Source organism: Mustelus asterias, unplaced genomic scaffold (genome assembly GCF_964213995.1).
Source record: "Mustelus asterias unplaced genomic scaffold, sMusAst1.hap1.1 HAP1_SCAFFOLD_290, whole genome shotgun sequence".
In the NCBI taxonomy this organism is placed as follows: Eukaryota; Metazoa; Chordata; class Chondrichthyes; order Carcharhiniformes; family Triakidae; genus Mustelus; species Mustelus asterias.
Genome location: NW_027590255.1, coordinates 512,349 through 534,793, shown reverse-complemented (window position 1 = coordinate 534,793; position 22,445 = coordinate 512,349). Strand labels below are relative to the sequence as shown.

Below are 22,445 nucleotides of genomic sequence, written 5' to 3'. Positions count from 1 at the left end.
TGTACTTTCTGCTGTGGAACTGTGATCCCTGCTGTGGAACTGTACTTTCTGCTGTGGAACTGTGATCTCTGCTATGGAACTCTTTTCCCTGTTGTGGAAAAGTTCTCAGTGCTGCGGAACTGTGCTCGCTGCTGTGGAACTGTGCTCTCCGTTGTGGAACTGTGATCTCTGCTGTGGATCTGTGATCTTTGTTGTGGATCTGTGATCTCTGCTCTGGATCTGTGATCTCTGCTGTGGAACTGTGCTCTCTGCTGTGGACCTGTGCTCTCTGCTGTGGAACTGTGTTCTCTGCTGTGGAACTGCGCTCCCTGCTGTGGAACTGCGCTCCCTGCTGTGGAACTGCGCTCCCTGCTGTGGAACTGTGCTCTCTGCTGTGGAACTGTAATATCTGCTGTGGTACTGTGATCCCTGCTGTGGAACTGTGCTCTCTGCTGTGGAACTGTGATCTCCGCTGTGGAACTCATTTCCCTGTTATGGAAAAATACTCTCTGCTGTGGAACTGTGCTCTCTGCTGTCAAACTGTGATCTCTGCTGTGGAACTGTGCTCTCTGCTGTGAAACTGTGCTCAGGGGTTACATTTTCCACTCTCCAAACTGCTTAGACTGTTAAAGAATGTAGAGAATGTTGGATCCATTCTTCCCATTGCCACTTCGTTTAGAACCCTGTGATGTAGATTATTGGGCTTTGGAGATTTTTCAGCCCTCAGTCCCATTAATTTCTCCAGCACTATATATTTTAGTAATATTAAATCCCCCCAATTTCTAGACCATGGTTCCTGAGCATTGCTGGGTAGTTATTTGTGTGTTCCTCCATGAAGACAGCATGAAAACACTTATTTAATTGCGCTGCCATTTCCTTGTTCTCCATTATAAATTTGCCCATATCCGAATGCAAAGCACCTAAATTTATCTTTGTTATATTTTTTCACATACTAACATAAGCTTTAATAGTCCAATTGTCAGCGACTTGCAAGTTCACTCTCGTACAGCATTTTATCCCTCTAATCAATCTCTTTGTCCTCCTTTCCTGAAATAAAAACTGTTCCCAATCCTTCGGGTTTCAACTTTTTCTTTCAACTTTATAAAAATCATCATCAGATCTAATAATACCTAATTTTATTAGCCATGATTGGGTCATTTTTCCTGTTATGTTTTTGCGACTGAAGGAAATGTACAACTGTTACAATGCAAGCATTTCTTCCTTAAATATCAGACACTGCCTATCCACCTTCGTGCCCCTTCATCGAGTTTCCCAATCTATTTTCGCCAACTCACCTGTAATACATTCTGAGTTTCCTTTGTTTAGAGTTGGGACTTCAGTTTAAGCTTGGATTTGAATCTTTGTTCTGACTGAAGACAGGTGTTTCACAAAGCAGACACTCAATCTATCCAACCCAGAGCAAACCACATTGTGAGCATTGAATGTATTCTACAAAATTGAAACATAAAACGTTCAGATACATCAATATTTCTCCTGGCCGTATAATTAAGGTCTTGAACAATGCGTACTGATAATGGAGCTTTCCATTTGAGAAATTCTGATATTTCTTCCTTTTTCCTCAGCCACTGATCTCCCCACTCTGTGGCTGACAGCATACTCATCTGTGTCTGCTCTTGTCCCACACCTCTGCTCTCACCCCGTCTCTATATTCTCTATATTATGATAATGCTTCCTCCTTTAAATTACCAACTTTTTCAATGGATTAGCTCTCAGCATTTTTACCACCTCTAGCTTGTGTGATGCTCTCACCAAACATTCCTTCCCCTCCGAATACTGCAGTCCTTTCCTACCAGCTTCTATTTGTCGTTTTGACTTTCCATGGCACCTGTCAAGGTGCAACAACAGGCCTTTTACCTCTTTTCTCCTCATCAGATACCCCCTCAATGAATCCTACTGGACTAATCATTTAAATGTAGTCTGCTGTATTTGCTGCTCACAATGCACTCTGCTCTACATGCTTATGACAGATGTACAGATTGTGGAACATTTCCATTCAGTCCACAAGAAACACACTATTTGTGATAATTCCTATCATTTTAATTCTGTGCTTTGCTCACACTGATCATTCTGTCCTTGGTCTTCTCTAGTGCTCCAATGGAACTCATGCACCCCTCTTGACGACACAGTGCTCACTATCTTTACTTGTACTCTTACTATTTCCTTTAGACTGTTTGCCATTTTATGCGCGTGTGTTGCACACAATCACAAACCTCCCTTTTTTTTGCCATCTGCCGTTCTCTGTAGCATTTTCTTAAAATCTTCGATCACATTTGTAACTTTCACCAGTGCTGATGAAAGGATGTTGATCTGAAAGTTTAAACCTGATCACTATTTACCCCTGCAGGTGCATACTTGTGTACATCCAGATTTTCAAAATTAAGTTTGTACTTCCAGCATTCATAGTTTTTGATGTCGGCAGGCACGTTAACAGGAGTTTTCATGGAGGTGTTCAAAATCATGGACAGCTTTAATAGAGTAAATTGGCATAAACTGTTCCTGTTGCATGAGGACATTGATTCATTATGATTTGTTAAAAAAGTAAAGATATTGTGAGCAAACACATGTTTACTTACATAGGTAGCTAGTTTCTGTAAATCCTGAATACGCTGTCTAAAAAACTGGGGAATCTGATGCAAAATTTTTTCAAAGAGCAGTTGGAGAAAAACCGTTTTAAAGGGCGAATTTTAGGGCATAAAGAGGAAATGGGGCGGATTCGCTACGAAATCTCTGGCAGAATTCCGATGGGTTTAAATATAACCCCAGATGCTGTGTGGAGTTTGCACACTCTCCTCGTGTCTGCGTGGGTTTCCTCCGGGTGCTCCGGTTTCCTCCCACAATCCAAAGATGTGCGGGTTAGGCTGATTGGCCAGGTTAAAAATTGCCCCTTAGAGTCCTAAAATGCGTAGGTTAGAGGGATTAGCGGGTAAATATGTGGGGGTAGGGCCTGGGTGGGATTGTGGTCGGTGCAGACTCGATGGGCCGAATGGCCTCTTTCTGCACTGTAGAGTTTCTATGATTCCTATGATTTCTACGATATGCTGTATTATTCCATGAAATGGTGGGCAGTGTAACCCACAATGCGCCGCGAGCGTGAATACGGTCTATCTCATTCAGAATGATCCGCACTGCGCAGGCGTCAGGAGGCTCCGTCCCGGAGCGGAAGCTGAGCGGAACTGTGCACGCGCAACAACGTGAGTCTCAGCGGCTCTCAGAGCCCGAATCAGAGCCGCCGGGCTCGGCGGACGTGCAGCGAGGGAGCCGGGGGAGCGGCACCATGAAGCGGATGATGCAGCGAGGCCATCCTCACCGCCCCATATGGAACAGTGTGAGTGAGAGGAAACCGAGAGCAGTGGTTAATGGTTGTGTTTCAGACTGGAGGAAGGTTTCCAGTGGAGTTCCCCAGGGCTCGGTGTTAGGAGCCCTGCTCTTCCTGATATATATTAATGACACACACCTTGGTGTACAGGACACAAGCTCAACATTTCCACACGCCACCAAACTTGGAGGCATTGGAAACTGTGAGGAGGAAAGTGGGAAACTTCAAAAGGACACAGGCAGCTTGGTGGAATGGGAGACAAGTGGCAGTGAGGAAAGTTCCTGCACCGATTGTCCTGCAGCTGCCCCTGGGGAGCGTGCCCACTCTCAGTGCCTGGGCAAGTCAGTGTGTGGGATAGAGCGCTTTCTGGGTGCAGATAATTATTTTTATTCATTCCTGTAATGTGTGCGTCACTGACTTGGCCAGCATTCATTGCACTAATTACCTTTGAACTGAGTGGCTTGTTAGGCCATTTCAGAGGGCATTTAAGAGTCAAACACATTGCTGTGTGTCTGGAGTCACATGTAGGCCAGAAGAGGTCATGTGGGCAGATTTGCTTGCCTAAAGGGACATCAGTGAATCAAGTGGGTTTTTACGACATGGCCATCATTAGACCTTTATTTCCAGTTGTTTATTGAGCTCAAATGTCACTCTGTTGTGGTGATATTCAGGTCCCATTGCATTACTCTGGATCATGGTCCAGTGACAATACCACTACACCATTAATTCCTCATGTGGGAATTAAAGGCTGCTGCCATTCAGTACGTGTTTTAATGCAAGCCAATTGTCAGAGAGCTGAAACATGAACTCTGTTTCTCTCTGACCTGCCTGACCTGTTGAGTCATTCCAGAATTTTCACTTTGTTTCAGATGTTCAGTATCCACATGATTTTACCGGTGAAATATTGCAGCTGTTCAGAAAACTGAGGCCTGAAATAGACAAATGAAGACCCCTTTGGAATGAGGGTGGATGTTCTGTGAAGGTACGTTCCTGTTGGCTGGCTTTGAACTGGAGTGTTGATGGAGGAAAAGCTGATGGGTTTAACCCTGAGTACATTTGAGACCAGTCGAGCCCAAACATTTCTCATCAAAGTTTCTTGTACAGGAACAGAAACTGGCAGAGACATTGCACTCTCATATAGAATAAATAATCGACAGCAAATCAGTTCTGCACTCATATGCAGTATCAAGCTTGAGTTAATTTCACACTGAAATACTGAAACAGAGCCTAACAGAGAGTTAGTCCCACATTGACATCAAATCAGAACATAAGAAGCAGGAGCAGCAGAAGGCAGTTTGTTCTTTAGGGTTCCCCCACCATTCGGTAAGATCATGGTTAATGTGATTATGGCCTCAACTCCATTTAATTGCCTGCCCCATAACCCTTGTCTCTCCTGTAGATCAAAACTCTTTCTAACTTAGGATGGAATCTATTAAATTCCACAAATTAAGGACATTTTGAGAGGAGAAATTTCTTCTCATCTCCATCGAAAGTGGGGCATACTTTATTTTTAACTGTGTCCTCTAGTTTTAATTTTGCCCATAAATGAAAACATTCCTCTCGATATCTACCCTGTCCAATTCCCTCAGATCCTTCAATGTTTCAATCTGATCATCTCTCATTCTTCCCAACTTCTATGAGATCGGCTCAACTTGATTGAACTTTCCTCATAAGATAACTCCTTCATCTCAGCAATCAGCCGAGTGAATCTTCACTGCCTCCAATACAAGTATTTCCCTCTTTAAATCAGAGAAAACCTTTAAACTCAGCAATATCATGTATTTGTAGCAACATTTCCCTACTTTGATACTCCACATATGTACTTATAATTAGAGTTATTTCCTCCTTTTCTGGATCAATCTGCTGTATCTCCCCCTCTATTTAAATAATGTTCTGCCTTCCCATCCTTCCCACTGAAGTGGAAAGCCTCACATTTTCCTGCATTGTATCCTACCTCACAAATTTGTGTCCATTCACTTAACCTCGCTATATCTCCTTACAGACTCTTTGTGTCCTCCTCACAACCTACTTCCCCACCTATTTATGTATTGTCTGAAAATTTGGTGATGGTCTGTCCCTTCATCTGGGCCATTAATATAGATTGTAAATAGCTGAGAACCCAGCACTGATCCATGTGGCTCTCTGCAAGCAGCAGTTTGCTAAGCTGACAGTGACCCACTTCCATGCAGTAACAGAGACTGACAGACAGTGAGATAATTTCACACATTATTATTAATAGATAGGGAGTGAATTACACATTCAGATGCAGTAACAGAGATTGACACAATGGTAATTCCAAACAAAAATACAGTGATGGTGATTAAAGGATAGAGAATCAATTTCACACTAAAAAACAGTAACACAGCCAGAGTTAATTACACATTCAATTCTACTGAGCAAGAGTTAATGCTACATTCATACACAATAACCAAGACTGACAGTTAATTCCACTCTCACATGCTATAACAGCGATGAACAGAGAGTTAATGTCCCACTCACATTCAGTAATAGTGAATAACAAATACAGATTTAATTCCATCCTCGCATTCACTAATATAGATGAACTGATGTAATTCCATACTGAAACACATGAACAGAGAATGGCTGACAGCGTTAATTCCACACTCTCACACACTAATAGATTGAGAGAGTTAATTCCACACTCTCTCACAGTAATAGATTGAGAAAATGTTAATTCCACACTCATGCACAGTCATAGATTGAGAGAGAGTTAATTCCACATTCAGACACACTAATCGATTGAGAGAGAGTTAATTCCACACCCACACACAGCCTTAGATTGAGAGGGAGTTATTCCATGTGCCCACACAGTAATAGATTCAGAAAGAGTTAATTCCACACTGACACTGAAATAGATTGAGAGAGAGCCAATTCCACACTCTCTCACTGTAATAGATTGAGAGAGAGTCAATTCCACATTCACACACAGGAATAGATTGAGAGTTAATTCCATGCTCTCACACAGCAACAGATTGAAAGGGAGTTAATTCCACACGTACACACAGTAATAGATTGTGAGAGAGTTAATTCCACACGTACACACAGTAATAGATTGTGAGAGAGTGAATTCCACACTGACACAGGAATAGATTGAGAGTGAGTTAGTTCAACGCTCACATACAGTAATAGATTGAGAGAGAGTTAATTCCACACTTTCACACAGTCATAAATTGAGAGTTAATTCCACACTCGAACACAAAAATAGATTGAGAGAGTTAATTCCTCGCTGACACTGTAATAGATTGAGGGAGACTTAATTCCACACACATAGTAATAGATTGAGAGTTAATTCCACACTGGCACACAGTAATAGATCGGAGAGAGAGTTAATATAGGGCTAAAAGGGGTCACAAAAAATCATTGCCCAGCAGGATTAAGGAAAATACCAAGGCTTTTTATACATATATAAAGAGCAAGAGGATAGCCAGGGAGAGGGTTGGCCCACTCAAGGACAAAGGAGGAAATCTATGCGTGGAGCCAGAGGAAATGGGTGAGGTATTCAATGAGTTCATTGTGTCAGTATTCACCATAGACAAGGACTTGGTGGATAATGAATCTGGGAAAGGGTGTGTTGATAGTTTGAGTCATGTTGAGATCAAGTGTTGGGGTTCTTGAGGAATATTAAGGTAGACAAGTCCCCAGGGCCTGATGGGATATACCCCAAAATACTGGGAGAGGCAAGGGAGGAAATTGCTGGGGCCTTGAGAGAAATTTTTGTATCCTCACTGGCTGCAGGATTTACTGCCACTTGGAAATTAGTGGATGTATTTGCGAGAGGCAATATGGTTTTGTGAAGGGCTGGTCATGTCTCACTAACTTGATCGAGTTTTTCGAGGAAGTGACGAAGATGGTTGATGAGGGTAGGGCAGTGGATGTTGTCTACAAGGACTTCAGTAAGGCCTTTGACAAGGTCCCTCATGGCAGAATGGTGCAGAAGGTGAAGTCGCATGGGATCAGAGGTGAGCTGGCAAGGTGGATACAGAACTGGCTTGGTCTTAGAAGACAGAGGGTAGCAGTGGAAGGGTGCGATTCTGAATGGAGGACTGTGACATTTGGCGTTCCTCAGGGATCAGTGCTGGGACCTTTGCTGTTCGTAATATATATAACTGATTTGGAGGAAAATGCAACTGGTTTGATTTGTTAGTTTGCGAACAACACAAAGGTTGGTGGATTTGCAGATAGCGATGAGCACCATCAGAGGATACAGCAGGATATAGATAGGTTGGGGGCTTGGACGGAGAGATGGCAGATGGAGTTTAATCCGGACAAATGTGAATTAATGCATTTTGGATGGTCTAATACAGATAGGAAATATACAGTCAATGGCAGAACCCTTAGGAGTATTGATAGGCAAAGGGATCTGGGTGAACAGGTACACAGGTCACTGAAAGTGGCAATGCAGGTGGAGAAGGTAGTCAAGAAGGCATACGGCATGCTTGCCTTCATCGGCGGGGGATTGAGTTTAAAAATTGGCAAGTCATGTTGCAGCTTTATAGAATCTTAGTTAGGCTGCATTTGGAATATTGTGTTCAATTCTGGTCGCCACACTACCAGAAGGATGTGGAGACTTTGGTGAGGGTACAGCAAAGACTTACCAGGATGTTGGCTGGTATGGAGGATATTAGCTGTGAGGAGAGGTTGGAGAAAATTGGTTTGTTCTCTCTGGAACGACAGAGGTTGAGCGGCGACCTGATGGAAGGCTACAAGATTATGAGGGGCATGGACAGAGTGGATAGTCAGAAGCTTTTTCCAATGGTGGAAGGGTCAATTACTGGGGGGCATCGGTTTAAGGTGCGAGGGGCAAGGTTTAAAGGAGATGTATGAGGCAAGTTTTTTACACAGAGGGTGGTGGGTGCCTGGAACTCACTGCCGGGGAAGGTGGTTGAAGCAGATACAATAGTGAGTTTTATGGGGCATCTGGACAAATACATGAATAGGATGGGAATAGCGGGATATGGTCCCTGGAAGGGTCGGGGGTTTTAATTCAGTTGGGCAGCAAGGTCGGTGCAGGGCCGAAGGGCATGTTCCTGTGCTGTAATTTTCTTTGTTCTTTGTTCTTAATTCCACACAGACACACAGCAATAGATTGAGCGAGAGTTAATTCCACACTGACACAGCAATAGATTGAGAGAGAGTTAATTCCACACTGACACACAGCAATAGATTGAGAGAGAGTTAATTCCACACTGACACAGCAATAGATTGAGAGAGAGTTAATTCCACATTCATGCACAGCAATACATTGGGAGAGAGTTAATTCCACATTCATGCACAGTAATAGATTGGGAGTTAATTCCAAGCTCTCTCTCAGTAATAGATTGAGAGAGAATTAATTCCACACTGACACACAGCAATAGATTGCGAGTTAATTCCACGCTCACACACAGTAATAAATTGAGAGAGAGTTAATTCCACACACACAATACTAGAATGAGAGCTAGTCAATTCCACACTCTCACACAGTCATAGATTGAGACAGAGTTAATTCCACACTGACACTGTAATAGATTGGGAGAGAGTTAATTCCACATTCGCACACAGGAATAGATGCAGAGTTAATTCCACACTGACACACAATAATAGATTGAGACAGAGTTAATTCCACGCTCACACACAATAATAGATTGAGAGAGAGTTAATTCCACATTGACACACTGTAATAGATCGAGGGAGAGTTAATTCCACAGTAACGCACAGTAATAGATCAGAGAGAGTTATTTCCACACTCTCACACTGTAACAGATTGAGAGTTAATTCCACACACACACACAGATTAATAGGTTGAGAGTGCGTTAATTCCATACTGACACACATTAATAGATTGCGAGAGAGTTAGTTGCACTGTCACACCGTAATAGATTGAGAGAGTTAATTCCACACTGACACACAGCAATAGATTGAGAGAGAGTTAATTCCACATGGACACACAACAAATAGATTGAGAGAGAGATAATTGCACATTCCCACACAGTAATAGATTGAGAGAGATAATTCCACACTCTCACACAGTAATATATTGAGAGAGAGTCAATTCCACATTCACACACAGTAATAGATTGGGAGTTAATTCCACGCTCACACATAGTAATTGATTGAGAGAGTTTTAACTACACACTGACACTCACTAATGGATTGAGAGAGAATTAATTCCTCACTAACACAGTGCAACGAACTCTCTCTCAATCCATTACTGTGTGTCAGTGTGGAATTAACTCTCAATGTATTGCTGTGTATCAGTGTGGAATTAACCCTCTCTCAATCTATTACTGTGTGTCAGTGTCCAATTAACTGTCTCAATCTATTACGGTGTGACAGTGCAATGAACTCTCTCTCAATCCATTACTGTGACACACCGTAATAGATTGAGACAGTTAATTGGACACTGACACACAATAATAGATTGAGAGAGGGTTAATTCCACACTGACACACAGCAATACATTGAGAGTTAATTCCACACTGACACACAGTAATAGATTGAGAGAGAGCTAATTCCACACTCTCTCACTGTAATATATTGAGAGAGAGTCAATTCCACATTCACACACAGGAATAGATTGAAAGTTAATTCCATGCTCTCTCACAGCAACAGATTGAGAGAGAGTTAATTCCACACGTACACACAGTAATAGATTGTGAGAGAGTTAATTCCACACTGACACAGGAATAGATTGAGAGTGAGTTAATTCAACGCTCACACACAGTAATAGATTGAGAGAGAGTTAATTCCACACTTTCACACAGTAATAAATTGAGAGAGTTAATTCCACACTTTCACACAGTAATAGATTGAGAGAGAGTTAATTCCACACTTTCACACAGTAATAAATTGAGAGAGTTAATTCCACACTTTCACACAGTAATAGATTGAGAGGGAGTTAATTCCACACACGAACACAAAAATAGATTGAGAGTTAATTGCACATGGACACAGTAACAGATAGACAGAGAAAGTTAATTCCACGCTGACACTTTAACAGATTGAGAGAGAGTTATTTCCGCACTCTCACACGGTAATAGATTGAGTGAGAGTTAATTCCACAGTCAGACAGTAATTGATTGAAAGAGAGATAATTCCACACTCACGCACAGTAATTGAGAGAAGGTTAATTCTACACTCACTCGCAATGATAGATTGAGAGGGAGTTAATTCCACATTCAAACACAGTAATAGATTCAGAGAGAGTTAATTCAATACTGGCACACAGTAAAAGATTGAGGGAGAGTTAATTCCCCGCTCGGACACAGTAATAGATTGAGATATAATTCCACACTGACACATGGTAATTGATTGAGAGAGAGTCAATTCCACATTCACACAATGTAACAGATTGAGAGTTAATTCCACATTGACATTGAGTAATAGATTGAGAGACAGTTAATTCCACATTCATACAAGTAATAGATTGAGGAACCGTTAATTCCACACACTCACACAATAAAAGATTGAGAGTTACTTCCACACTCTCACACAATGATCGATTGAGAATTAATTCCACACACTCTCACAGTAATAGATTGAGAGAGAGTTAATTCAACACTGACACACACGAATAGATTGAGACAGGGTTAATTCCGCACCCACGCACAATGATCGATTGAGAGAGAGTTAATTCCACACTCTCACTATGAAGCTCAGTTAATCAACACATACATTTTCAACTGGGCCATTGTCACATTGTCTAATTTGGTAAAGCCAGAAGTACAGTACTTATTTACTATCTCTGCCATACCCTCTGCTGCAGTGAGCAGTTTACCCTGCTTGGCCCTTATGAACCCCACTCTATCCTTCACTAATCCTTTACAATTAATATGTTTGAAGAACATGTTATGATTTGTATTAGCGCAGCCTGCTAACATTTCCTCATGCTTCCTCTTCATTATTCCAGCCTTAGCCCCTCTCCTGCATTTTGAGCTGTTTTTCCTGATTTCTATTGCTATTATTATTGCAGCATGCATCATATGCCTCTTTTTTCTTCCTTATTTTCTCGTCAATAACCTCAGACATCCAGGATACCCCAGCTTTGGACACTGCATATGTGTGTCTGGTGGCTATGTACCTGGCTGGCATCCCATTCAACTCAACTTTGAAAGTCTCCCATTTGTCAACCACTGTTTTACCCTCGCAATTTGCCTCATTTGCCACATTTTGCCCTCACTTAATCTATCTGTTTCCTTTTGAAGCCTCCTTACGTATACTTCACAATTAATTTCTTATCTATCTTTATGCTGTCAGCAAATTTAGCAATGGTACCTTCAGTCCCTTCATCCAAGCAATTTTTATAAATTGTAACAATTTGTAGCCCCAGCATGAATACACCACTCATCAGATCCTGCCACCCAGAAAAAGAACCATTTGTGCTAACTCTTTTTGACCTGTTAGCTAGCCAACCATCAATCCATGCCAAAATGATACGCCCAAAACCATGAATGTTTATTTTACACAATAACCTTTAATCTGGCACTTTGGCAAATGTCTTCTGGAAATGTAAGAACAGGACATCCACCGGTTCCCCATTCACAGCACATGGGCCTCTTTCAAAAAACTCCAATAATTTAGTTAAACATGATTTCCCTTTCAGAAAACCATATTGACTCTGCCTGATTGCCTTGTATTTTTTCCAAGTTGTAATATCTGTAATATCTTTCAGAATGGCTTCTAACATTTTCCCGATGACAGCTGTTAGGCTAACAGCCTTAGTTTCCTGCTTTCTGTCTCCATCCCTTTTTGAATCAAGGTATTACATTTGTTATATTTCAACCTAATGGAACATTCTCCAAAGCCAGGGAATTTTGCAAAATTTAAACAAATGCATCAACTATCTCATTCGCCACTTCTTTCATGTCCTTCACGAGAAGTCCATCCGGACCCAGGAATTTGTCAGCCTGTCGACCCGACAATTTGCTCAATACCACTTTCCCTGTTGATTGGAATTTTCCTGTGTTCCTCCCTCCCTTCCATTTGCTGGTTTCCAGCTATTTCTGGGATGTTACTTGTATCCTCTACAGTGAACACCAATGAAAAATACATTTGCCAATACCCTGTTTTCCATTATCAATCCCCCAGTTGCACTTTCTATAGAACCAGTGCTCACTCTGCTAACTCTTTCCTTGTTCAACTATCTACAGAATCTCTGACTATCCACCGTAACCCCGTAACTATCCCCGTAACCCCACATAGTTTTCCCGCAAATCCATCTAAACTATGCATCCCGGGACACTAAGGAGCAATTTAGCACGGCCAATCCACCTAACCCGCACATCTTTTCAATCGCTTCTCGGCCTTTTGGCGAAGATCAAGTGTAGTATGGATTGGATGCTGCACTTGGTTGAGGTCATTAGGTTACATTGAAGCTTCATATGTTTCATATGAAGCAATTTTTAAAAGCGGCATCTCGGCCTTTTGGCTAAGATGCAAATGAGCTCAAGCCTTGGAGGAGGAACCTCCCCCAACTCCATTCAGCTTGGCTCATGTAGATCGGGCCCAGGACAGGGTAATTTGGTCGCTTGCCCTGTCTTGTCAGCCTGGATCGGAAATGTCTCAACTTGTTGAGACTCTGAATTGAATTTGATTGAATTGGAAAAGTACAAAAAAAATGTCTGGAAGAGGAAAGAGCGGCGGGAAAGCTCGGGCCAAGGCCAAGTCTCGCTCCTCCCGGGCTGGACTGCAGTTCCCGGTGGGCCGTGTTCACAGGCTCCTGAGAAAGGGCAACTATGCTGAGCGTGTGGGTGCCGGAGCCCCGGTCTATCTGGCTGCTGTGCTCGAGTATCTGACCGCTGAAATCCTGGAGCTGGCCGGGAACGTGGCCCGGGACAACAAGAAGACCCGCATCATCCCCAGACACCTTGCAGCCTGCTGTCCGCAACGACGAGGAGCTCAACAAGCTGCTGGGAGGGGTGACCATCGCTCAGGGCGGGGTGCTGCCTAATATCCAGGCCGTGCTACTGCCCAAGAAAAGCAGCGCTGGGTCCGCGAAGAGCAAGTGAAGCGACCATTCTTTAATCTGATAACCCAAAGGCTCTTTTCAGAGCCACTCACTTTATCTGAAAAAGGGCGACCTGGTGTCTATCGGTCAGTTTCTGCACTGCTATTCACAGCACAGCTGTTTCCCGCTTTGTTCTCTCAATCCGTACGATTGACACAGACAGTATTTTAATACAAGTTGCTGCTGTTTATCGGGGAAACAATCCCAGTGAACTAAAATGATCCAATTTCAAATATAATTGCTTTAAAATGTGAAAGTCTGCGAGGATATTCATCTGCAGCCCATCGGTTTTCAAAGTCAGTCACTGGATCTGGAAAAGTGTTAATTATTGTCTATGCGAATGTGCAAGTGTTCCTGCAATGGCTACATCTGTGTGAGTGGGTTACTGTTGGAGACATGCTTCATATTCTGAACTTAATTGACACAATTTTCAACACTCTCGCTGCAACTCGAAACACGTGCGGAGAAAGTGGATTTGCGGAATTATTGCTCGGAAACTGAAATGATCGCAGGTTTAATAAAACTACTTTAAAATTGAATTGCGGTAGAACTGTTAACGGCATCGTTTTTACTCTAACCATCTAAGGATTGGAGATATGAGTGACCCCAATGCAACGGAGAATGAATTGTAACATTGAGAGGTTTCAGTACTGGAGTCCTGGGAATATTCTGTCCTGGGAATTGAAACACTAGAATCGTTAACAGGAGATCGCAGCTCTTTCATTTGCCGATTTGGTGGCTCTTAAAAGAGCCGTTGTTGTTCTTGGTGCTGATGTCGGGTTTTAGGCGCGTTCCCCACGGATGCGGCGGGCCAGCTGGATGTCTTTGGGCATGATGGTGACTCGCTTGGCGTGGATGGCGCACAGGTTGGTGTCCTCAAAGAGCCCCACCAGGTAAGCCTCGCTGGCCTCCTGCAGGGCCATGACGGCCGAGCTCTGGAAGCGCAGGTCTGTCTTGAAGTCCTGAGCGATCTCTCGCACCAAGCGCTGGAAGGGCAGTTTGCGGATCAGCAGCTCGGTGGATTTCTGGTAGCGGCGGATCTCCCTCAGAGCCACAGTGCCGGGTCTGTAGCGATGAGGCTTCTTCACTCCGCCCGTGGCTGGAGCGCTCTTCCGGGCAGCTTTGGTAGCCAGCTGTTTGCGAGGAGCTTTCCCTCCGGTCGATTTGCGCGCTGTCTGCTTGGTCCTGGCCATTTTGTTGAACGGACGCAGCACAATCTGAGACACAAAGACTGTTAATACAGAGTCTGTGCTGCATCCGCCTTTTTAAACTGTGTGAGGGACCGCCCCCAGCGGGAATTGGCCCAGGAAGTTTCAATCAAACTGTGACCAGCGAATTAATGTCTGTAACTCAGGTTCTGATTGGTTCAGTTGTTTTCTTAACCGCCCCTTTCAGAAATTGGGCCGTTTTCTGTGCAGGAAATAACCGTTTGTATAAAATAAGTCTTCATTCCGTCCTTCATAAGATAATTCCCAGAAACATTGAAGATTTGAAGTCTATCTCCCCCCACTTCGTGCTTTCGACCCTTTTCCCGCTCTCTGGGCTGTTCATTCCCAGAATCTCACGCTGTTCCACTCGATCCCTGTCCCTTTCCTCTCCAGCCCATTCAGATTTCCCCTCTCCTGTCGCTTGTAACATTCGCCGCCGTTTTCGGGGGAAAGGATCAGAAATCAGTCGCTTCTCTGTGTCTCCCTGAAGCCGGTGTGAAAGGGGTTGAGTCTGTTGTTTGTTACAGAGAGTGACTTCATATTTGTCCCGTTTGACATTTCTGAATAGAGTCGTTTGCTGCCCGTGGCGGACAAATGTTCACAAATGAAACCTCTTTGTAAAATAATCTTATAGCAGAATATTAATTGAGAATCTATTTTTAATAAGTTAAGAATTTGTCTCAATTCCCTTTCCCGCGCTGAAATTGGCGGCATTTCCTCCCAATTCAAAATTTCTGCCGGTTGACAGTTGAAGCCAATGATTGGCTCAATGTTCACATTCGATGCTCTGCGATTGGTTCAGAGCTGCGAATGCGGAGAGGATGGCCAATCAGAAGCAGGCTGGGGTTGGAGCGGCTCAAACTGCGGGAATTGCGGGTTTGTGAATGACTGAGCGGAAACTGATCAGTTTCACAAAGCGTCAGTTTCAGTGCAGGAAACAACCGTCTGGGGGCAAATAGCAGCACAACTGGGACTGGTTCCAGTGAACGATTCACCGGCTGCTGCTACTAAACTCCGCTATTCCAGAGAAAGCTTTGATAAACTCTATCCAAACACAGTGATTAAACAGGAGTGATGTGGAGTTTCACTGAGGGCACATGTCAACTGGGGGCTGCTTCGACAATCCACTTAAAAATTTCAAAAACAATCCGCATCGCTGCTCCAAATGAAATGTTAAATTCGGTGATTCCCGCACTGTAACCTAAACAAAACAAACATGCATCTCAAACACTGAACAGCCTGTCCCAGCCCCCGTCCCCTGGTCAATGCTCTCTCTGTGAAGCGGTGAGTGGCTCTGAAAAGAGCCTTTGTTGTGTGTTCGGTAGGAAGGTTGCAGTTGTTCAGCCGCCGAATCCATAGAGAGTGCGGCCCTGGCGTTTCAGAGCGTACACCACATCCATGGCAGTGACCGTCTTGCGCTTGGCGTGTTCAGTGTAGGTGACCGCATCCCTGATCACATTCTCCAGGAAAACCTTCAGCACCCCGCGAGTCTCCTCATAGATCAAACCCGAGATCCGCTTGACACCGCCACGGCGAGCCAGGCGGCGGATTGCTGGCTTGGTGATGCCCTGGATATTATCACGGAGCACTTTGCGGTGCCGCTTTGCGCCGCCTTTACCCAGTCCTTTGCCCCCTTTCCCTCTGCCAGACATGATGATTCTTCACTCAGATCTCTGCACAATATGAGAGGAAATCTTTCAGGCTCCTTTTATACAGCCCGACCTGACTGAGAAAGGCGGAGTGAGAGCAGAGAGGGGAGGAGACAGAGTGAAGATTAAACACAGAGCGGGAGGGAGGAGAGAGCCGGACTGACACACACACACAGAACGGCCCCTGATCTTTCAGCTCCACCTCCAGTTTCTGCAACCGCCAATTTCAACCCATTTATTAACAATGGAAGCGAAACACAGCTCCCCACACAAACCCTTCCAGAGCCGCCCTTCACACACAAGAGTTTCTACAAACCCGGAGCTTTGAAATATGGAATCAAAACAGAAAATGCTGCAACTAATTAGCAGCTCCGGCAGCTTTTGTGAAGAGAGAGAGAGACAGAGTTAACGTTTCGGGTCGTGACTTTGTTCTTTTGTGTTTTTAAACCTGGTCCCGTAATAATTCCCAGTCAGTAATATTCCGACCTAAACACAGTCGATTCTATAGCAAGAATCTTCCTCCGGAACATCCTCACACACATCTGCTTCTCGCTGTTTGCAAACACTTTATTGAAGCTGTTTGGGGCAATCTCCTGTGTTAAAATTAAGGGAGTCAGGATGGCCGAGCGGTCTAAGGCCGCAATCTCCTCTGGAGGCGTGGGTTCAAATCCCACCCCTGACATTGATTTTTGGCTAAGAATTGCCGTCTCAGAGCGCCAGGCACCTGGGTTCGATTCCCGGCTGAGGTCTCTGTCTGTGTGGAGTTTGCACATTCTCCCCGGGCTTCCTCCGGTTTGCTCCCGCACACCAAAGTGCCTGTCAGGTTGATTGGCTATGCTAAATTGCACCGGAGTGTCCGGTCAATAAATAGGGTAATGGGGATCCGGACTGGGTGGTATTGAGGTCGGTTCAGACTCGATGGGACGATTGGCCTCCTTCTGCACGACAGGGATTCGATTAAAAATTAGGCTGCAATGCGGTGTTGAGCCGCCAGTGTTACTGTCTCACACTGAATCTACCAGACATCTTTATTATGAGAGAAAGTGGCGATTGAACAAATGTGAAATTCAAATGAAATTCAGCCTCTGCTGTGTTTTGCTTTAGTCTGAATTTGAAATGATCACTATTCAGAATGAGCCGGGCCGCGGGACAGGAATCATTTTCTTGCGGGATCAGCTCTTTCCTGAGAGATGTGGGTGGCTCTGAGAAGAGCCTTTGGGTTCAGAGGTTTACAATTTGCTCGGGTTGTTTCACTTCTTTCCTGACGCTTTCTTCGCTTTTGCTGCTTTCACTTTGGGTTTGGCCTTCGATTTCGTCACTTTTTTGACAGACTTTCCGCCCGTCACCTTCTTCACAGGAGACTTTTTCTTCAGGGCTGCTTTCTTCACCGCATTTTTTGGACTGGCCGCCTTCTTGCTGCTTGTTTTCCTCACTGTTGATTTCTTCACTGGAGTTTTCTTTGCTGCGAGTTTCTTTGCTGCGGGTTTCTTGGCTGCTGCTTTCTTTGTTGTCACCTTCTTGGCCGCTGTTTTCTTTACTAAAGGCTTCTTGGCTGTTGGTTTCTTCGCCTTCTTTCCCATTTTCCCCGGGCTTTCCTTCTGAGCGAGTTTGAAGGAGCCGGAGGCGCCCTGTCCCTTTATCTGCACCAGAGAACCTGTCTCCACCTTCCTCTTGATCGTTAACCTGATCTGGGAGACGCGCTTCCCCACATCCACTCCGCTGCCAGCCAAAGCTTTCTTTATCGCGGCCAGGGACATCCCATTGCGATCGCTGCAACCCGCCACAACATTGAGGATCTGCTCGCCTAACTTGGGACCGGCTGCCGCAGGTCGGGGAGCCGCCTTCTTCTTCCTGGGAGACTTCACTTGAGCGGGAGCGGCTGGAGGAGCCGTTTCGGCGGCCGCAGTTTCAGTCATATCCGACAGTGTGTGGAAAACCTGTGTGAGTCAGAACTGGATCCGAAATGAACCCAGTGGTGGCGGCACAGAGCAACTTAAAGGCAGAGAGCGGACGGAGCAGAGACAAGCTGCTGTCAGCTCCCGGCTCCTCCAGCCTCTCTGTGTTTCTCGCTCCTCACAAACTCTCCCCTTGCAATGAAATTCCGCCTCTCCAGAGATCCAGCTCACATCCTTCATGTCTCTGACACACGAATGTTTGCTGTTGAGAAGGTTTCACTCGAACTGAGAACTCCATTTTCCACTGAAACCCGTTTTACTGCTGCACTGATGGCGCTCTCACACGCGATAGCTGACATGTTCTCTACTTTTCCACTGAAATCTTCAATTTATCGAAACAATTGCTTTGAAATCTAACTTTGGGGCTCAGCAGGGGTATTAGCGGGAATCTTTGATTGAAAAATTGTTTTATTTTACACAAGAGAGACTCGGAGATCTCATGATCAGAACAGACACACAAACACAGTTGGATTAGTCTGAACCGCCCGCTCCTTTCATACACTCTCTCTCTTCCACAATATTCACATCTGCACATTCACAGGACAAAACTTTCACCAAATGTAAGGTCCCAGGACGGAATTTCCCCTCCTTCCGGCCTTTGCTCCGGGTTCCAGGGGTTGAGTTAGTTTTTCACCTCAGTAACTGTTAAACACTCTGAAGCCCGCTCCCCACAGATTGTCTTTGAATTCATTCATGGAATGTGAGTGTCGCTGTCTGGGTCAGCATTTATTGCCCATCCCTAATTGCCCTTGGGAAGGTGGTGATGAGCTGCCTTCTGGAACCGCTGCAGTCCATGTGGTGTAGGACCACATCTGTTAACCAGATTCCGTGGCCAGAACCAATCATATCTGTTTTTTCCCCCCAGTTATTACAGTGATTGCTGACATCACTGTGTTTGTTTACCAGGAAAATACAAATTATCTGCTCTTGGAGTCTTTAGATTTCCTGTTTTATTTGTTTCTCCTGCACTGACAGGTAACAATAAATCACAACCTCAACAACCAGTGACAGCCAGTTCAATAATAATCCCCCATTCGCTGATAATGGAGTTTCTAACAGCGACACACAGTTTCTGACAATCCTCCGATTGGACCTGGAGGGAACCAGATTCATTGTCAGAGCTGGACTTTCTTACTGAGGGAGTGGCACAGTCAGGTGAACGATGGTGGTGGAGTGGTGACTGGGAGAGACAAGCCAAGTTCAGTTTACAAACTGTGCTGTGGACACACCTGGTGCGTCATGAAATCAGCAACTCAGGTAGTTCCGTAATTACAACTGATTAAAATAACGATTCCTTCAGCAGAGTGAGCGATGGTGGTATAGTGGTGAGCATAGCTGCCTTCCAAGCAGTTGACCCGGGTTCGATTCCCAGCCATCGCATCCATAATTTGTTTTAGAACCTTATCCGCGAATATTGTTTTAAACCGAGTGGACAAAAACAGGGCGAACGCAACATTTGACAATAGTGAAATAAAATAGACGTATCAGTTTTTATTTTTTCCTATTCGGACGTAATTCGTTTCTCATGAAAAAATATTGAAATAGGAAAACAAATCTCTGACATCAAATGAGTTCTCCGTTAGAGACAAAGATACAAAGTAACGGTCGAGGAACACATTTCAGCTCACACACTGTGCTCTGCACAATCCCGGTACTTGATAGAAGTTAATATAAACATTACTGAGGTTACATTATTTACAGAAATGCGCAGATGTGATGGCCGAGTGGTTAAGGCGTTGGACTTGAAATCCAATGGGGTTTCCCCGCGTAGGTTCGAGCCCTGCTCGCAGCGGTTATGATTGTGATTCCGTTATTTCAGACAACCCAAAAAAACCTGCTGATTTTTTGGTATGAAGTATTTCGATCGCCATCATGCTTTCAGCTGCATGGCTCCGGGCCGGGTGCAGGAAGGTGAGCTTGGAAAGGGGGGCTTGGAAAGGGGGGCCTCGGGCTGGCATGGACAAGATCGGCCGAATGGGTTCCGAGTCATTGAGGTTTACAGCATACAGGCCCTTCGGTCCAACTTGTCCATGCCGCCTTTTTTTTAAAACCACTAAGCTAATCCCATTTGCCTGCGTTTGGCCCATATCCCTCTACACCCATCTTACCCATGTAACTGTCGAAATGCATTTTGAAAGACAAAATTGTACCCACCTCTACTACTACCTCTGGCAGCTTGTTCCAGACACTCACCACCCTCTGTGTAAAACAAATGTCCCTCTGGACACTTTTGTATCTCTCCCCTCTCACCTTAAACCTGTGCCCTCGAGCTTTCGACTCCCCAACCTTTGGGAAAAGATATTGACTATTCTAGCTGATCTGTGCCCCTCATTATTTTATAGATCTCTATAAGATCACCCCTCAGCCTCCTACGTCCAGAGAAAAAATTCCCAGTCTATCCAGCCTCGCCTTAAAACTCAAACCATCAAGTCCCGGCAGCATCCTAGTAAATATTTTCTGCATGCTTTCTAGTTTAATGATATCCTTTCTATAATAGTGACCAGAACTGTACACAGTATTCCAAGTGTGGCCTTACCAATGTCTTGTATGACTTCAACAGGACGTCCCAACTCCTGTATTCAATGTTCTGACCGATGAAACCAAGCATGCCAAATGCCTTCGTCACCACTCTGTCCACCTGTGACTCCACTTTCAAGGAGCTATGAACATGTACCCCTGGATCTCTTTGTTCTGCATCTCTCCCCAATGTTCTGCCATGAACTTGGTAAGTCTGCCCTGATTCAATCTACCAAAATGCATCACCTTGCATTTGTCTGAATTAAACTCCGTCTGCCATTCGTCAGCCCACTGGCCCAATTGATCAAGATCCCTTTACAATTGGAGATAACTTTCCTCACTGTCCACTGTGCCACCAATCTTGGTGTCATCTACGCACTTACTAACCATGCCTCCTATATTCTCATCCAAATCATTAATATAAATGACAAATAACAGTGGACCCAGCACTGATCCCTGAGGCACACTGCTGGTTACGGAACTCCAGTTTGAAAAACAACCCTCGACAACCACCCTCTGGCTTCTGTCAAGAAGCCAATTTTGTATTCATTCAGATACCTCACCCTGGATCCCGTGAGATGCAACCTTATGCAACAACCTATCTTGCAGTACCTTGTTAAGGTGCCACATGGTACCCTTTGTTTCCCAAATGTATCAGTTAAGGGGATTAGCAGGATAAATATGTGGGATTACTGAGACAGGTTCTGGGTGGGATGGTGTCACAGAGTCGGTGCAGACTCAATGGGCCAAATGGCCTCCATCTGCACTGGAGGGATTCTATTGCAGTTCAGGCTGAGATAGACAAATTTTGGTTTCTTCGGGAATCAAGGGAGTGAGGAGTAAACTGGAGTTGAACCCAAGATCTGAAACTCTATAAGAAACTGGTATGCCCACATCTGGAGACTGCACCCATACTTTGGAACTGTAAAGGGGAAAATACAAGGGGGGCACACTTTAAAATGGCAATACAAGAAAGCACACCTTAAAATGGCTGCCTGGCACATAAAGGGTTAACTGGGAAAGCCAAAAGAGCAGACACAGGCTCCCGCTGTTCAGAAAAACCTAACAGACAAGCCACTTCCAAAGTACAGACAGTGACTCATAGCAAACAAACACCTCAGGAAGCCAAAGCCAAGGGTCAAAACATCTTTTTAAGATAAGGAAACCCCAAAACAAAGAGCTTAGATTAACGTTAAAGGAAGGCGGGAAATATGAATGCGAGGGAACCGATTAGCACCTGAACGAGACGAAACTAGCCATTGATAGATACAGACATAAGGAGATGTACCCATTCATAAAATGCTAAATGTCTATACCTGTTTGTGCTTTTGTAAACATGAGGAAATGTACCCATTCATAAAATGTTAAATACTTGTACTCACTTAAACAATGTGATAATGTTCGAATCACCGGTTTACCCATTGTGTAAAGGGTATAAAAATGAACCGCTCCCGACATACTATTGAGAGAAGGTTTGCTACAGACCATGTGCCTTGTCTCCACGGAGCTCCGTTTAATAAATCGTATTTTCTGAATCTCGAAGTCTGACTGTTAGTGGATTTTTCCCACAACAGAACCCACACATTCAAAGAGGTATTCAGCAAAGATATGTCACCATGAAAATGGAAGGCATGAGGGGAATACCTGATGAAGGATTAAGGATTCTTGAATTGCAATCTTTAGAGAAGGCTGATTTATGGTTTAGTTCAATATTATAAATTGATACATGGCCTTATTACCTAAGCTTCAAAAGATCTTTATTCGCATCTACTGTATTTTGGGTGGGCATCAGTA

General features: G+C 44.3%; 4 protein-coding genes and 2 non-coding genes across 6 annotated transcripts in view; 2 read left to right on the top strand and 4 right to left on the bottom strand.

The window, feature by feature from the left end:
- LOC144486124 (histone H2AX-like) overlaps positions 1-22,445 on the bottom strand; it is a 216,899-nt gene that overhangs the window by 14,778 nt on the left and 179,676 nt on the right. The window lies entirely within an intron of this gene.
- On the bottom strand, positions 14,105-14,515 carry LOC144486104 (histone H3). The gene has a single exon (XM_078204203.1). It carries the CDS (start codon positions 14,513-14,515, stop codon positions 14,105-14,107), a length of 411 nt encoding a protein of 136 aa, XP_078060329.1.
- On the bottom strand, positions 15,871-16,182 carry LOC144486109 (histone H4). Its single transcript, XM_078204206.1, has one exon. The coding sequence runs from the start codon at positions 16,180-16,182 to the stop codon at positions 15,871-15,873; it is 312 nt and encodes a 103-aa protein (XP_078060332.1).
- Positions 17,430-18,095, bottom strand: LOC144486115 (histone H1-like). Its single transcript, XM_078204213.1, has one exon. It carries the CDS (start codon positions 18,093-18,095, stop codon positions 17,430-17,432), a length of 666 nt encoding a protein of 221 aa, XP_078060339.1.
- trnag-ucc (transfer RNA glycine (anticodon UCC)) lies at positions 19,443-19,514 on the top strand. Its single transcript has one exon. It is a non-coding gene; the product is annotated as a tRNA-Gly (tRNA).
- Positions 19,845-19,926, top strand: trnas-uga (transfer RNA serine (anticodon UGA)). The gene has a single exon. It is a non-coding gene; the product is annotated as a tRNA-Ser (tRNA).

Bases quoted from the DNA above. Each gene is read 5' to 3' on its own strand.
- LOC144486104 (XM_078204203.1), bottom strand. From the start codon at position 14,515: ATGGCCAGGACCAAGCAGACAGCGCGCAAATCGACCGGAGGGAAAGCT.
- LOC144486109 (XM_078204206.1), bottom strand. From the start codon at position 16,182: ATGTCTGGCAGAGGGAAAGGGGGCAAAGGACTGGGTAAAGGCGGCGCA.
- LOC144486115 (XM_078204213.1), bottom strand. From the start codon at position 18,095: ATGACTGAAACTGCGGCCGCCGAAACGGCTCCTCCAGCCGCTCCCGCT.